Below are 15295 nucleotides of genomic sequence, written 5' to 3'. Positions count from 1 at the left end.
TAGTCTGACCTCTTCTGTATCACAGGCTCCCAACACCGCTCAGTACCAGCACTAAAGCCAACAACCAAAACCAGACCAAAGTTTTACAGGCCACAGAAGATTAAACTATTATGAGTCACAGGTAGAAAACAAGCAGGACTAAGTTGCACGGATGCCTGAAGCTCCTGCAATGGCAGGGAACTGATTAAGTGAGATACTCCTCAAATAATCCCAGAAAGTGACCCACGCTCCCTGCTTCAGAGAAAGGCCAAACCCCTAAAGTCACTGCTAATTTGACCGGGGGGGGGGTGGGATTCCTTTCTGACCCTGCATATGCTGATCAGAAGGCTTCATAGATTTTAAGGCCAGAAGGGACCATCATAATCATCTGGTCTGACCTCCTGCAAGTTGCACACCACTTCACCTCATTAATCCAGTCCTATAATAGGCCCATAATCTGTGGCTCAGTTACTGAAGTCCTCAAATCTTGATTTAAAGACTTCAAGTTACAGAGAATCCACCATTTACTCTAGTTCAAACTTGGGGCAGCTCCAAGCACCAGCGCATGCCTGGGGCGGTAAGCCATGGGGGGCAGCCTGCTGGTTGCCATGAGGGTGGCAGTCAGACTGCTTTCGGCGGCATGCCCACGGGAGATCCTCCAGTCCCGCGGTTTCAGTGGCAATTCGGCGACGGGTACCTTGAAGGCGCGGGACCAGTGGACCTCCCGCAGGCATGCCACAGAAATTCTTGTGCCTGGGGCAGCAAAATACATAGAGTCGCCCCTGGTTCAAACCAACAAATGACCTATGCTCCATGCTGCAGAGGAAGGCTACACCCCCCATTCCCACCAGGGTCTCTGCCAACCTGAGCTGGGAGAAATTCTTTCCTGATCCCAAATATGGTGATCAGTTAGACTCTGAGCATATGGGTGAGACCCATCAGCCAGACATCTGGGAAAGAATTCTCTTGGAGTCCTCCCCATCTACTGTCTAATCTTAGGCTGTTGGAAATAGCTGCTAATTGCAGTCATGGCAGCCTAATCATGCCATCCCCTCCGTCAACTTATCAAGATCAATCTTGAAACAAGTTAGGGTTTTTGTCCCCACTACTGCCTTAGGAAGGTTGTTCCAGAGCATCACTCTTTTGATGCTAAGATGCCTTAGTCTAATTTCATGCCTAAATTTATTGATGTCCAGTTTATATCCATTTATTCTCCTGTCAGCAGTGCCCCTTATCTTAAATAACTCCTCTTCCTTCCTGCAGTTTATCTCTCCGATGTATCTGTAAAGAGCAATCATATCTTCCCTCAGTTTTGTTAAGCTAAACAAGCCAGGCTCCTTAAGTTCCCTGTCATAAGGTTTGTTCTCCTTTCCTCTGATCATCCTAGAAACCCCTCTCTGCAGCTGTTCCAGTTTGATTTCATGTTCCTTAAACATGGGAGACAAGAATTTCACACAGTATTCCAGATGATGTCTCACCAGTGCCTTGTATACTGGTAATGTCACTTCCCTATCTCTACTGAAAACACGACTCCTGATGCATTTTAAGACTGCATTAGCCCTTTTCATGACTGTGTCGCATTGGTAGCTCAGAGTCGTGCTGTGGTCGACCAGTACACCAATGTCTTTCTCCTCCTCTATCACTTCCAACTGCTATGTCCCTTCCTTATAGAAAATATTCTTGTTAGCCTGTAAAAATATTATTAAATTTCATCCCATTTTTATTACTCCAGTTTTCAAAGATGTCCAAATCTTCCAATATGATACTGAAGGCTCCTGCATATTAGCAATATCTCCCAACTATGTGAAATCTGGAAATTTTGTTAGTACAATCCCACTTTTTATGCCAAGGTCATCAATGAAAATGTTGAATAAAACTGGTCCCAAGACCAATTCTAGAGGAACTCCACTAGTAACCTCTTTCCAGCCTGACAGTTCACCTTTCAGCATGACTTACAGTAGTCTCCCCTTTAACCAGTTCCTTATCTGCCTTTTAATTCTCAAATTAATCCCCATCTTCTCCAATTTAACTAATAATTTCTAAATGTGGAACTGTATCAAATACTTTACTTAAATCTAGCTAGATTAGATTTACTGCATGTCTTCTGCATAGAAAATCAGCTAGACCCTAAGCAAGAACCAGCCAGCTAAACACAGAGAGGTAGAGTGTCTGGTGCCACCTGAGAGCACTGGCCCACCAGTCCAGTTTCCTAGCTGTGATCATCCCTGATACTTCAAATGAAGGAGACCAAAAAGATGGCAGAACACATTGGGAGTAAAATAATCTCTTCCTGACCCCTGCAGGTGCCTGACTGAAGTCCTGAAGCATGAGCTTTAGGAACACAGGACATAAATCAGAAGGGATGACCCAGTGCTGTTGAATCCTGCCCCCTACCATCACAACCAACTTGATCATACAATCCCACTCAAATTTACTGAGTTGTCTCTTAAACCTAATTAAGTTGTTTGTCCCCACAACTCCTACTGGGAGGCTGTTCCAGAACCTCACTCCTTTGATGGTTAGAAATCTTCTGATTTCCAGCCTGAATTGTTCATGGCCAGTTCATACTAATTGGCTCTTCTGCCAACATTGTCCTTTACCTTAAATAGTTCTTCTCCCTTCCTGGTGTTTTTCTGTTGATGTATTTATAAAGAACAATCATATCCCCCCTCATCCTTCTTTTTGCAAGATGAAGAGAGCCAATCTCTTCCGCTGTCCTCCATTCCCCTGATCATCCCGGTAGCTCTTCTCTGCACCTGTTCCAGTTTGAATTCATCTTTCTTGCATATGGGTGACCAGAATTGTAAACAGTATTCCAAATGCCTGGTACATTAAAGTGGCATTAACAGTTCCCTCTCTCTGTTGGAAATACCTCACCTGCTACATCTAGGATCGCATTGTCATAAGTAGATAGGTAAGGTAAGGGTTAATTTTCTTTTGCCTGTAAAGGGTGAACAAAGGGGAACCAAACACCTGACCAGAGGACCAATCAGAGAACTGGATTTTTTAAAAGTCAGGGGCGGGAATTGTGTACTCTAGGTCTTTTGTTTTTCCCAGCTATGGAGGAAACGTCTTTTCTGCTAACTCCTATTTCTTTCTAATATTTTCCTACAAAGTGTGAGTACAAAGGCCACAAGGCAAATAGGCTGTTATATGCTTTGTGTTGTATTTACACAATACTTACTATACAGAGGTTCTTTTTACTTGGAACCTAACTCCACTACTTTATAAAAAATACACTAAAATGTTTCCTAAATTTTTGTATTTTATTAATATTTAAATTGGAAGTTGCGATTCTCGCCTAAGCAATTGCACATTCTTGCCGACCCCCAACCCACAACGCACAATTTTTCTAAATATATTGTATCGACGGATTTGTCTTCATTCTTCATTTAAGTCAAAGGAAACGATAACCAAGACAAAGTGGGTCATCAGAGCCGCTTTTTTTTTCCGGTTTTTTGGTCCGGTTGATGCTTTTTATTTTTTTTGCTTCAGATCACATCACACGCAGCTCTATGGCAAGAGTGGCCATCTACCCCCGTACCCTCCCAGAATCTCTCGATGTTCTCACTTTAATAATCTACTTGTGTTTTACATTTCAACATTCTGTCACTACGGTATTCCACCTTTACACTCCTCATCGATGTATAAAAAAAAAAAAAAAAAAAAAAAAAAACAACCCCCAAATAAATAAAAAGAGCAATAAAAAAAAAAAAAAACACAAACAAAACCGGGTCCTCCTGTTTTTTTATTTTTATGCACAAGGCAAATAGCTGTATATGCTTTTGGTATTTTTTTATCTAGGTTATGTGTTGAGTTGCTGACTGGTTTAAAAGGAGTGCGCTATCTTTAAATCAGACTTTATTCTTATTTTTTTTTATTTAAGCAAGTAGCCTTTAATTGATCGTCTAATGCCAGATTAATCGTTTTGCTATTTTTCTTTTTATATAAATTTCTTTTTTAAAACCTGCTAGTTTTGGTTTCTCCGGTGAGCTACCAGGACCAGGGGGTTGAAAATCTCTTTATATTGCTTTACTAGATTATGAATTCATCGCTCAAGTGAGCTGGTTGATCATTCCTTCCTTTTGTTTTGCCTATTCCAACGGAAGATGTTTAAGGTACTGCACGCCTGCAAGTCTGATGAGTCCACACGGGAAAGACTATCAACTATCAATAAAAAAAGAAAGGGGCATAAACAAAGAAAGGAAAACAAAATAAAAGTTGTGATGGTTGGTAGTTCTAATTTCTCTTCTTCCTTATTGGCCGAATCTCGGGACGCCAAGTCAGGGACAGATCAGTACACCGCAGACTAACCGGCGTTGGGATAAGATTGTTGTTTGAGGGACACGTAAGAATAGACACCAGCTCATGGAAGAAATAACTTGTTTCACTCAGTTAGGATGAGAGGATAAGCACACAGGAGACCTCGTAAGAAAAGAAGAGAACAGGAGCATCATTGTTCATCTGGGGAGCCTTCCCCCCGATAGGGGAAGTGATTCATACGTTGACACACTGAGGAACAGCCTATAGTTACAAGGAAACAGAGGAGAAAGCGGAAAGAAGGATCAGCCCATGTGGGATTCCTGGCTACTAGAATTGCCTCACGTTTAGACAGACTGGGTTATGTTCCTGAAAAGATGCCGAGAAAAGTGAGTCAAGCCGAAATCCAAACATCCTCTTCCACATAGATAATATAAGATGAGTGGGCGGTTAGGTTCCAGGAAAAGAACAGAAGGTTATAAATAAAGTAAATCCATATAAAGTATACTACTATTATATAACGTAGAATATATATTATATATATATAGCATGATTGTGAAGCTTGGTGAGTGGTTGAATCAGAGGGTGGAAAGAGGGGGGTTATTCCCAGAATGCCTACGCTAAATGATGAAACTACAGTTGGCTACCCTCTACAAGCAACATCCCTAAAGTACTTGAAAACACACAATGGAGGAGAGGAGACGGCTACGGCAGAGCAGAGACATACCTGTTGTCGAGACGAAGAATCACATTGCCCCTTTAAGTCGGTAGACCCCCACTCGAAGAGACATGCCTTTTTAAAAGACGCAGCCAGTTGAGAGCAGCTGCTTGCAAGGATGCTCCCCCATCCTGAGCCCCGTGTGTCCCCAACCAAACACCTGTCTCGTCATGGAAAAAATTGGGTAATGTCGGCCGTGGATGCCAGAGAGCAGGAGGGCGGCCGGCCTACCTCGGCATAGCCTCCTCCTCCCCCCCTGCAACCCCCCCCCACCCGCACCCCCCCCCCCCCCCCCCCCCCCCCCCCCCCCTCCAAGCAGGAGCTCCTCGGAGCAGCCGCCAAGGCACGAGGCCAGGCAGCAGCCAGCTATTCGGCAAAGGGGAAGCGTTAGTAGCTAAACTGCCAGCGAATTTGGTAGTCCTGCTGGAAGGGGCGGCTGTCCGGTTCACAGGAGACACACGTTAGAACACACATGATTTGGAGGTGACCGGGCAGCTGGATGGGGCTGCTGTTCCAACCCTTCTTCCCACGCTAAAGCCAGAGATCGCCGACCAGACTAGCGCAAGAGCGGCTGCATCTTCTTCGCAAAGCTTGATGGCAAAGCAGGCGGCTGCCACTCAATGATATTACCTACTACGCGGGGTATTGATTGAGTACACAACAAACTCGCTTAAACAAGCATTCTACTTTTTCATTTGTTTTGCTCATCTGAGCTAATTGGCATCAGCAACGTAAACAAATCACACTTACATCGGCTTGACCTCATCAACCCCGACACCAGGTCCCATTACCTTCTCCACTTTATTTCCAATGATGAGAACCTCCCACCTTTGGGTGAAAAATTGTCTTTCATCTGTATATTAGTGCCTGTAATGTACCTTATTGCAACTTATTGATTTATCCTATTTCATATATTCCTAGCCTTCAACACTTGACTCAAGCTTTGCTTCTGTAATTGTCTGTTCCTTGCTGTGCTCTTGATATTGCCTGCCACTTGCAAAATAGCTAAACTTCATAGTACACTTCAATTTTTTTGCCAACGTCATCTAAAAAGTATTGCAATAGATTCCAACACCGATCTCTCGAATAACTCCATTAGTTATCTTCCCTCCAGTGCTCGATCATTGTCACACTTGCTTCAGCATAACTTGTCAGCCTCCTTCCCTGTTTGCATTTTATCCAGTTTAATACTTTCTATACCCATTTCCTAGTTTAATAAAAAAAAAAATTTTTCAATGTGGTCCATGCAAGATGTTACTGAAGTCTAAATATATTAGCTTCGGTATCATTTCGCCTCTAAACAAACATCAGATATATTCTTTCTCAAGACAAATAAAGCTTTAAAAGGAGTGCCCTAAAGGAGATTTAAAGATTGTAGTCTCTAAGAGTGGCCACAAGGGATTCCTTGATGTGTGTGCGTGGGGAGGTTACAGACTAACACGAAGCTAGCGCACTCTGAAAAATTCTCAGTGGTGAGCCATTTATTGCGTAAGCTGGGCACGACAGCTGGTGTAATAGGCGAGTGTAAGAAAGTGTAGGGCGTGCATTTAGTAGATCACTCCCAGACAATATTGGAGTGCGTTGAGTACAAGATATTCTGGGTCCTTTTCCAAGAAAGACACCCAGGGGAAAGCAGTACGTACTGACTTTCGTGGACTTTGCTACCCGATGGCCAGAAGCAGTTGCTCTAGGCAACACCAGGGCTAAAGCGGTGTGCCAGGCCCTAACAGACATTTTCGCCAGGGTAGGTTGGCCCTCCGATATCCTTACCGATTCAGGATCTAATTTCCTGGCAGGCACCATGAAAGACCTGTGGGAAAATCATGGGGTGAATCACTTGGTTGCCACCCCGTACCACCATCAAACCATGGCCTGGGAAAGGTTTAATGGAACTTTGGGGCCATGATCCGTAAATTCGTAAATGAATACTCCAACGACTGGACCTAGTGTTGCAGCAGTTGCTCTTTGCTTACAGGGCTGTACCACATCCCAGTTTAGGGTTTTCACCCTTTGAACTTGTGTATGGCCATGAGGTTAAGGGGCCATTACAGTTGGTGAAGCACCAATGGGAGGGGTTTACACCCTCTCCAGGAACTAACATTCTGGACTTTGTAAGCAACCTACAAAACACCCTCCGCCATTCTCTAGCCCTTGCTAGAGAAAACCTAAAGGATACTCAGGAAGAGCAAAAGGCCTGGTACGATAAACATACCAGAGACCGTTCCTTCAAGAGAGGAGACCAGGTTATGGTCTTGAAGGCGCAACAGGCCCATAAGATGGAAGCATCATGGGAGGGGCCATTCACGGTCCAAGAGCGCCTGGGAGCTGTTAACTACCTCATAGCATTTCCCAATTCCTCACTAAACCCAAAGTGTACCATGTTAATTCTCTCAAGCCCTTTTATTCCAGAGACTTACAGGTTTGTCAGTTTACAGTCCAGGGGCAGAGGACGCTGAGTGGCCTGATGGCGTCTACTATGACGGGAAAAAGGACGGGGGCGTGGAAGAGGTGAACCTCTCAACCACCCTGGAACGTCTGCAGCGGCAACAAATCCAGGAGCTGTGCACCAGCTTCGCACCATTGTTCTCAGCCACTCCAGGACGGACTGAACGGGCATACCACTCCATTGACACAGGTAATGCTCACCCAATTAGAACACCACCCTACCGGGTGTCCCCTCACGCACAAGCTGCTATAGAGCGGGAGATCCAGAACATGCTACAGATGGGTATAATCCGCTCATCTACCAGTGCATGGGCATCTCCAGTGGTTCTGGTACCCAAACCAGATGGGGAAATACGCTTTTGCGTGGACTACCGTAAGCTAAATGCGGTAACTCGTCCAGACAACTATCCAATGCCACGCACCGATGAGCTATTGGAAAAGTTGGGACACGTGCCCAGTTCATCTCTACAATAGACTTAACCAAGGGGTACTGGCAAGTACCGCTAGATGAACCTGCCAAGGAAAGGTCAGCATTCGTCACCCATGCAGGGGTGTATGAATTTAATGTACTTCCTTTCGGGCTGCGAAATGCACCCGCCACCTTCCAGAGGCTGGTAGATGGTCTACTAGCAGGACTGGGAGAATATGCAGTTGCCTACCTCGATGATGTGGCCATTTTTTCAGACTCCTGGCCCGAACACCTAGAACACCTGGAAAAGGTCTTTGACCGTATCAGGCAGGCAGGACTAACTGTTAAGGCCAAAAAGTGTCAAATAGGCCAAAACAGAGTGACTTACCTGGGACACCAGGTGGGTCGAGGAACCATAAACCCCCTACAGGCCAAGGTGGAGGCTATCCAAAAGTGGCCTGTCCCAAAGTCAAAGAAACAGGTCCAATCCTTCTTAGGCTTGGCCGGGTACTACAGGCGATTTGTACCACACTACAGCCAAATCTGCACCACTGACCGACCTGACCAAGAAGCCCCAGCCAACTACAGTTAAATGGACTGATGAGTGTCAGGAAGCCTTTACCCAACTTAAGGCGACGCTCACGTCTGACCCTGTGCTAAGGGCCCCAGACTTTGACAAACCATTCCTAGTAACCACCGATGCATCTGAGCGTGGTATAGGAGCAGTTCTTATGCAGGAAGGACCGGATCACAACTTCCATCCTGTCGTGTTTCTCAGCAAGAAACTATCTGAGAGGGAAAGCCACTGGTCAGTCAGTGAAAAGGAATGCTATGCCATTGTGTACGCCCTGGAAAAGCTACGCCCATACGTTTGGGGACGGCGGTTCCAGCTACAAACTGACCATGCTGCGCTAAAGTGGCTTCATACAGCCAAAGGGAACAACAAGAAACTTCTTCGTTGGAGTCTAGCTCTCCAAGATTTTGATTTTGAAATTCAACACATTTCAGGAGCTTCTAACAAAGTAGCTGATGCACTCTCACACTGGTTAAAACTTTTCCTTAAGATGTAGAAGTCTTGTAGTTTACATGCTTACTAGTATATGTAAAGGTGCATGTGTTGTATTACTCTGATTAGTTTAAAGTTCTAGGTAGAAATCACCTCCAGTGAAATTTTACACTGTCTGTGATTTGGGGGCGTGTCATAAGTAGATAGGTAAGGTAAGGGTTAATTTTCTTTTGCCTGTAAAGGGTGAACAAAGGGAACCAAACACCTGACCAGAGGACCAATCAGAGAACTGGATTTTTTAAAAGTCAGGGGCGGGAATTGTGTACTCTGGGTCTTTTGTTTTTCCCAGCTATGGAGGAAACAGCTTTTCTGCTAACTCCTATTTCTTTCTAATAATTTTCCTCCTACAAAGTGTGAGTACAAAGGCACAAGGCAAATAGGCTGTTATATGCTTTGTGTTGTATTTACATGTGTGTTGATTTGCTGGACTGGTTTAAAAGGGGGCTATCTTTTAAATCAGACTGTTTATTCATAGCGTATTTTCTTATAAGCAAGAGCCTGTATTGATCTCTTAATGCAGTATTATTGTTTTGTATTTTCTTTCTTTTTATATAAAGTTCTTTTTTTAAAACCTGGCTGAGTTTTTGGGGGTTTCTCCGGTGAGGCTACAAAGGGGGGTTGGAAAATCTCTTTATATTAGCTTTACTAGATTTGAATGCATCGCCTCAGGGGGAGGGTGATTTCCCTCTTTGTTTTGCCTTCAAGGAGTTAAGTACTGCATCGCCCAGGCTCATCCAGGGAAAAGGGAGGGGGAAGCGGGGGAGCAGATAACGAGGAGACAAGGGGGAAGAGCTTGTTTTCCCGTTGAGATAGGGAGACCCAAGGGATTTGGGTTCTTGGGGGTCCCCCCAGGGAAGGGTTGGAGAGACCAGAGAGAGGGAAAGGGAGTCAGGCCCTGTAGATTCCTGGCTGGTGGCAGCGAGAATAGATCCAAGCTGGGTATAAGCTTGGGGAAGGTTCACAGTAAACACACAGATTTTGTACGCTAAAGTCCAGATCTGGGACAGACGTTTAGTACACGCATTTCCTTTTTTTGCAGCTGCTATCACATCAGTGGCTTACCATCATCAACCCACACACCCAGGTCCATTTCCTTCTCTATCTATTCCAATTGATGAACCCCCACTTTGTAGTAGAAATTCTCATTAGATTAGTGCATGACCTTTTGCACTATTGACTTTCATCCTATTTCTATTATTCTAGACTTCAAGATGACTCAGTTCTTCCTGTATAATTGTCTGATCCTTCTTTGTATTGATGATGCCTGCCAGCTTTGCATAAATAGCAAATTTCATTAGTACACTTCAACTTTTTGTGCCAAGGTCATTAAAAAAGTATTGAATAAGATTGGCCCCAACACCGAGTCCTGAATAACTCCACTAGTATCTTCCCTCCAGTCTGATAGTTCACTTTTCAGCAGAACTTTTCAGCCTTCTTCCCTTTTGTCAGTTTTTTATCCAGTTTATAATTCTTGTTCTAATTCCCATTTTCTCTAGTTTAATTAATAATTTTTCATGTGGTACCATGTCAAATGTTTTACTGAAGTCTAAATATATTAGCTTGGTTGCATTTCCCTTATCTAAAAAAAATCAGTTATTTTCTCAAAGAAAGAAAGCTTAAGCTGGCATGATTTACATTTGGTAAACCCATGTTCCCTTATATCCCCTTTACCATTTACCCCCAATGAATTTTAATTGTTTTTCCTTCTGAAGTCTTGCATCCTACTGAGGTTAGGTCTGTATTTGACCAAATAACTTTCTTCCCCTTTCTTAAAAATAGGTATAAAGTTAATTATTCTCCAGTTATTACCCCAAAATAGATGGATTAATTAAAAATCCTTGCTATTGGACTAGTAATTTCATGGGCGAGTTCTTTCAATATTCTTAGATGAAAATTATCTGTTCTTCACAATTTGAATGCATTAAACTCTGAGTTTTTCATCCACCTGAGATGAGGTAATTTCATTTCTATACTCATTTCCACCAGCCATCCTGTCTTCACATGCCCATGTTCCACATTATCATGCTTATTGGAAACCAAGGCGAAGTATTCATTTAATTTTTGGGCCACACCTAAATTAGTTTGAATCTCCTCCCCAGCCTCACTCATAGCAGCCCAACCTCATCCTTCCTTATTCCCCTTTTACTTATGTAACTAAAAAACATATGATCTATCTTTAATTTCCTTGGTAAGAGCTAATACGTTTTGACTTTTAGCAATTTCTGCATTGTCTAACCTCCAAGATGTACATTTCTTTGCTCATTCGTCCTCATTAGCGTTCCTTATAGGCTCTCTGCTTACTCCTAATAACCTTCTGGAGGTGGTTAGTCATTCAGCTGGGTCTGGAGTATTTCCCTTTGATGTTTTTTTCCTTACATGGGATGCAAGTTACATAGGTTTTGTATCGCTGATTTAAAGAAATTCCAAGCCAGTCGACTTCTTTAACTAATTCCCTGGATTTCCCAAAGGTCACCCTTTTGAAATAAAAAGACATAGCTGACAACTTGGTTTTATTTATCCTTGCATTTAATTTAATCTCATGATCACTCAGTCCCCGGTAATTTCCTATGACCATCTCATCTAGGATTTCCTCACTACTTCCAAAAACAAACTTAAAGCTGCATCACCCTTTGCTGATTAAGCAATAATTTGATGAAGAAAACTGTCATTTATCATTTCCAGGAACAACTGGGCCTTACCAGTATTAAGAAGCATTTATTCTCTAATCTGTATCTGAAAAGATAAAGTCTCCTATTATGACAATTCCCAGTAGTGTTTTCTTCTCTAATATTTATTGTCATCCTCAAAAAAGGTAATATTATTAGAAATGGAAATACTACTATCCAGATCTGAGTCTGACCCTGGGAATCTATAGCAGACCCTCATTGTTGTCCCAACAGAACCTCTCTTTCAATCCTTCCCCAAAGTGATTTTGACCCAAATAACTTCTGTTTTGTCTACATTGCCACTATTTTTTCTTTATAGTTTACATTGCTGTACAATGTCTTTATTTCTAGCTCTCCTAAACAGACATTCCTTTCAATACCGGTCATGGGTGCTATTTCACCATGTTTCTGTAATCCCTATGTCTGGTTTAACCTCCTGCACCAGTATTCCAGATCCTCCATTTTATTGCCTGGACTGTGCATTTGTGTATCATGTGTAAAGGTAATTCCAAAATTCCACTAATGCATAGGAGAAGCAAGTGTTCTTTTCAATTAAATTAAAGTCATTACTGGTATCAGTACATAAAATAAATGTTAACGACTCCTTGCTTTGAAATACTCAGTTTTTTACTTGATGCATTTGAGAATGTTACATGGCATCTGGGATTATATTAAAAATAAATATATCCAGTATTTACAAAGCATGATGCAATATATTCTTTAAAAAGTCTTGCAAAGATGTGAATTCTGTATCTTTAGCTCATGATGAGGTCAGTAAGTTTCCATAAGACTGGGAATTGAAGAAGCAGTCATTTTGGAGGAATTCCTTTGTCCAGCTATTGTGTTGTCACTGGAGTGCCATTTGCAGGTTGTTTTAAATGTACAGGGCAAATCTCATCCCTGATGTAACTCCAGTAAGGTCAGTTTGGTTACACCAGGGATGAATTTGGCCCACTCTGCATTATCTGTTGTGCCACGGTCTTCCACAGAAACTCCTTCTGCTTCATCTAAACTTGAAGTCATATTCATCCCTGGCGTACGCAGGTGCAATTCCACAGACTTCAATGGACTGAGTTTGGCCATCACACCTGTAACGTATAATATGGATTTTACTCCTTATAAACAGGACCAGACTGGAGTCTTCTGTCAATAGTATAAAGGCAATCAAAGTCTATTGATATCGCCTATGACAAAAGTTTCTAAACACTACCAATGTTTTTTAAGCAGAATCCTCCACTGAAGTCTATGGGGAATTCTGCTTAAAAACTCATGTCACAATATTTCTCTCTGAATTTTTATATTTTCAAACATTTAAAACCTTTGAACGATGATATTTACAAGTAATGGCTGTTGATTTAGAGCCCTGATTTGGTCTTACAGTGTTATCTTTTTACCTGAAAAAATCCAATACTCAGATCCCTAGAAGATGGGTGCATTGTAAGAACTTTAAAAAGGTGGGATGGAATATTACCTTTGCTCAAGCCAGCCACTCTCTCAACTGTTACATGTTAGTTGCTACTTATTTAACATTCAGCCAATAAGTGGATTCATCACTAGATACACTGGCCTGGTCCTTATCAGAATTCCATAGTGTACCCAAAGCTCTTCTGACTTTTATTAAGTGTGTGGCACTCAGACACAGGCACAGAGTTGAGAATGATGAAAAATAACGAACACAGGCAGGAGCAGCATCTGCAGCGACACAGTTAGACAGGCTTCCCCAACCAGAATCCCTTCTCACTGGTGAAAATGTGTTGCATCGATGAACCCCACCTGTGCCATGTACATAGAAACAGCCACAGGACTGAAGATGGGCAAATCAAAGTTTAATAAAAGAATAAACTCTGGTAGGAGCAACAAATAAACTAGCCTTTTCCATGTCTGCTTTTCCTCAAGAATACAGCAATTTTTTTCTGGAGGACCAGCGTTAGTGTCACCATCCTACATGTTGGTTGGTACTGGGTAGGTCTTGGAAATTCATGATATACATGTGCACAATAGGTTTGGAATGCTTGCAGATGGTATGGACATACATAGCTCATCCTATGCCTATGTTTGGGATCACGGGACTATATCCCTCTTTTTGATGCTACTGCCTCATTGTGTTTGGAGCTTTGTTTTGAAATAAGAAATTAACTCTGCTCTTTCATTTTTGAGGAGGTCTCATATCAAAACCAACATGACATGGGGAACAAATGACACATGGCAGATGTTAGACACATTACTTAATGCATTACTGGAAGGTGGTCAGATACCATGAGGCGAAGCACAGTATAAAAACCTATATAGAGCAGTTTAAGATAATATCAAACAACAAAAGATATCCCAGGCAGTAAGAACTAGAGGCTTCATCCTATACCTGCTGTCTTCAACAGATGTAGTACCAGGCACTAAAAGAATTTCAGACAGTAGGTCTAATAGTTTGAGGAGTTTTTGCAGGAGCAGACATGAATCAGTATGACTCTAGAGAAAAATTCTGATTTTTTTGCAGTGAAATATCCCTTCACTGAGCAAAACTTAATCATGTGAGGCATAGATAGTTCCATTAAACTAAAATCTATAATGCAGTGTCCAAGTACGAACAATAGTAATGCCTGCCAGTAGGACTATGAGACTAGTGAACAAAAGTTCTTCCTTAAACCTCATCCCACGGACCTAGGCACCTGATTTCCCTTGCAAAGTTACAATGGGATATAAGACAGATAACAAAATATAAAGCAGAGTCCATTGTGTGAGGGAATTAGGGGGCATTTAAAAGCACCCTCTGTCTGAGAAACTGAATGATAATGACTTTGCCAGTCCTCCTCAGCACCTACGGTAATCTCAGACAATCTGAGAAAGAGAAGAAAATACCAAAAAAATATGAATTCTCTACATGACTCAGGCAGCTCAGATTCAAAGCCGTTTATGAAAAGATACTTTGAAATTTTCATTGACATTCAGGGAATGCAAAAGATTTGCATCCAAGTTTGGTGAGAATATCTGTTCTAAAAAATTTCTGCTATACCCTGGCACAGTCAGAGAATCAACACGAAGCTGAATACAGGCTGATTTCATGCATACATTCCAACTCCCAGGCAAATATTGTATACATCTCCAGATACTTGCTCTTTACTGAAATCCAATGAAAATATTTAAACATAAAACCCTCCCCTGAATTTACAATTTATACAGTTTCAAAGCAAAAGATATGAAATTATAACACTTTAAGTTTATAAATAAAGTTGTGGGTCAATTTGTCCTACACTCTTGCCCTGCAATCTTGTGGTCACTGGTTAAAAGGCTGTTGGATGCAAGATCAAATTTTAATTTACAAAGGCACCAAAAGACAGGGACAAGTATACTACCAGTTGTGAATAGGTCCAGTACCATTTGCTGGGAGTGTGCTCATGTTGGTCAGCACAACATGTTCTGAAAGTTTTGAAACATTATCAAAATTGCTGATCTGGGTGGTCAAGGATTTCCGACTTTCAGTGCTTGCACGGCCCCTGGTGAGTCGTTCAGCCTGGTGATGATGAATGTCAAGCCAGCAGCAAGAAAATGCTGCTTTAAATTCTTCTCTAAATTTTCCTGTCAATCGAAAAAGAATGCAGGAAAACATTATTATACAAGCCATGTTTCAATAAAGCTAGCATATGGAAGAGACATGATTAGCTAGTGCCAAATAATCAAGTACTCTTCTAACATGACAAAAGCAGGAAAGAACAGTTTTAGTGATTCAGGAAAAGGCAATCAAAAGTCCGCCTTTTAAT

General features: G+C 42.1%; 1 protein-coding gene across 1 annotated transcript in view; it reads right to left on the bottom strand.

The window, feature by feature from the left end:
* Positions 1-11799: 11799 nt before the first annotated feature.
* HCRTR2 (hypocretin receptor 2) overlaps positions 11800-15295 on the bottom strand; it is a 60848-nt gene continuing 57352 nt past the window's right edge. The window contains exons 8-9 of the mRNA XM_032771119.2: positions 14913-15113; positions 11800-12631 (exon numbers count right to left, since the gene is read on the bottom strand). Of these exons, the coding sequence (XP_032627010.1) occupies positions 12438-12631; positions 14913-15113 (395 nt within the window). The 3' untranslated portion in view covers positions 11800-12437. The remainder of the gene's footprint in view (positions 12632-14912; positions 15114-15295) is intronic.

Source organism: Chelonoidis abingdonii, chromosome 3 (genome assembly GCF_003597395.2).
Source record: "Chelonoidis abingdonii isolate Lonesome George chromosome 3, CheloAbing_2.0, whole genome shotgun sequence".
Lineage (NCBI taxonomy): Eukaryota > Metazoa > Chordata > Testudines > Testudinidae > Chelonoidis > Chelonoidis abingdonii.
This window is presented reverse-complemented; position numbering and strand designations above follow the sequence as displayed.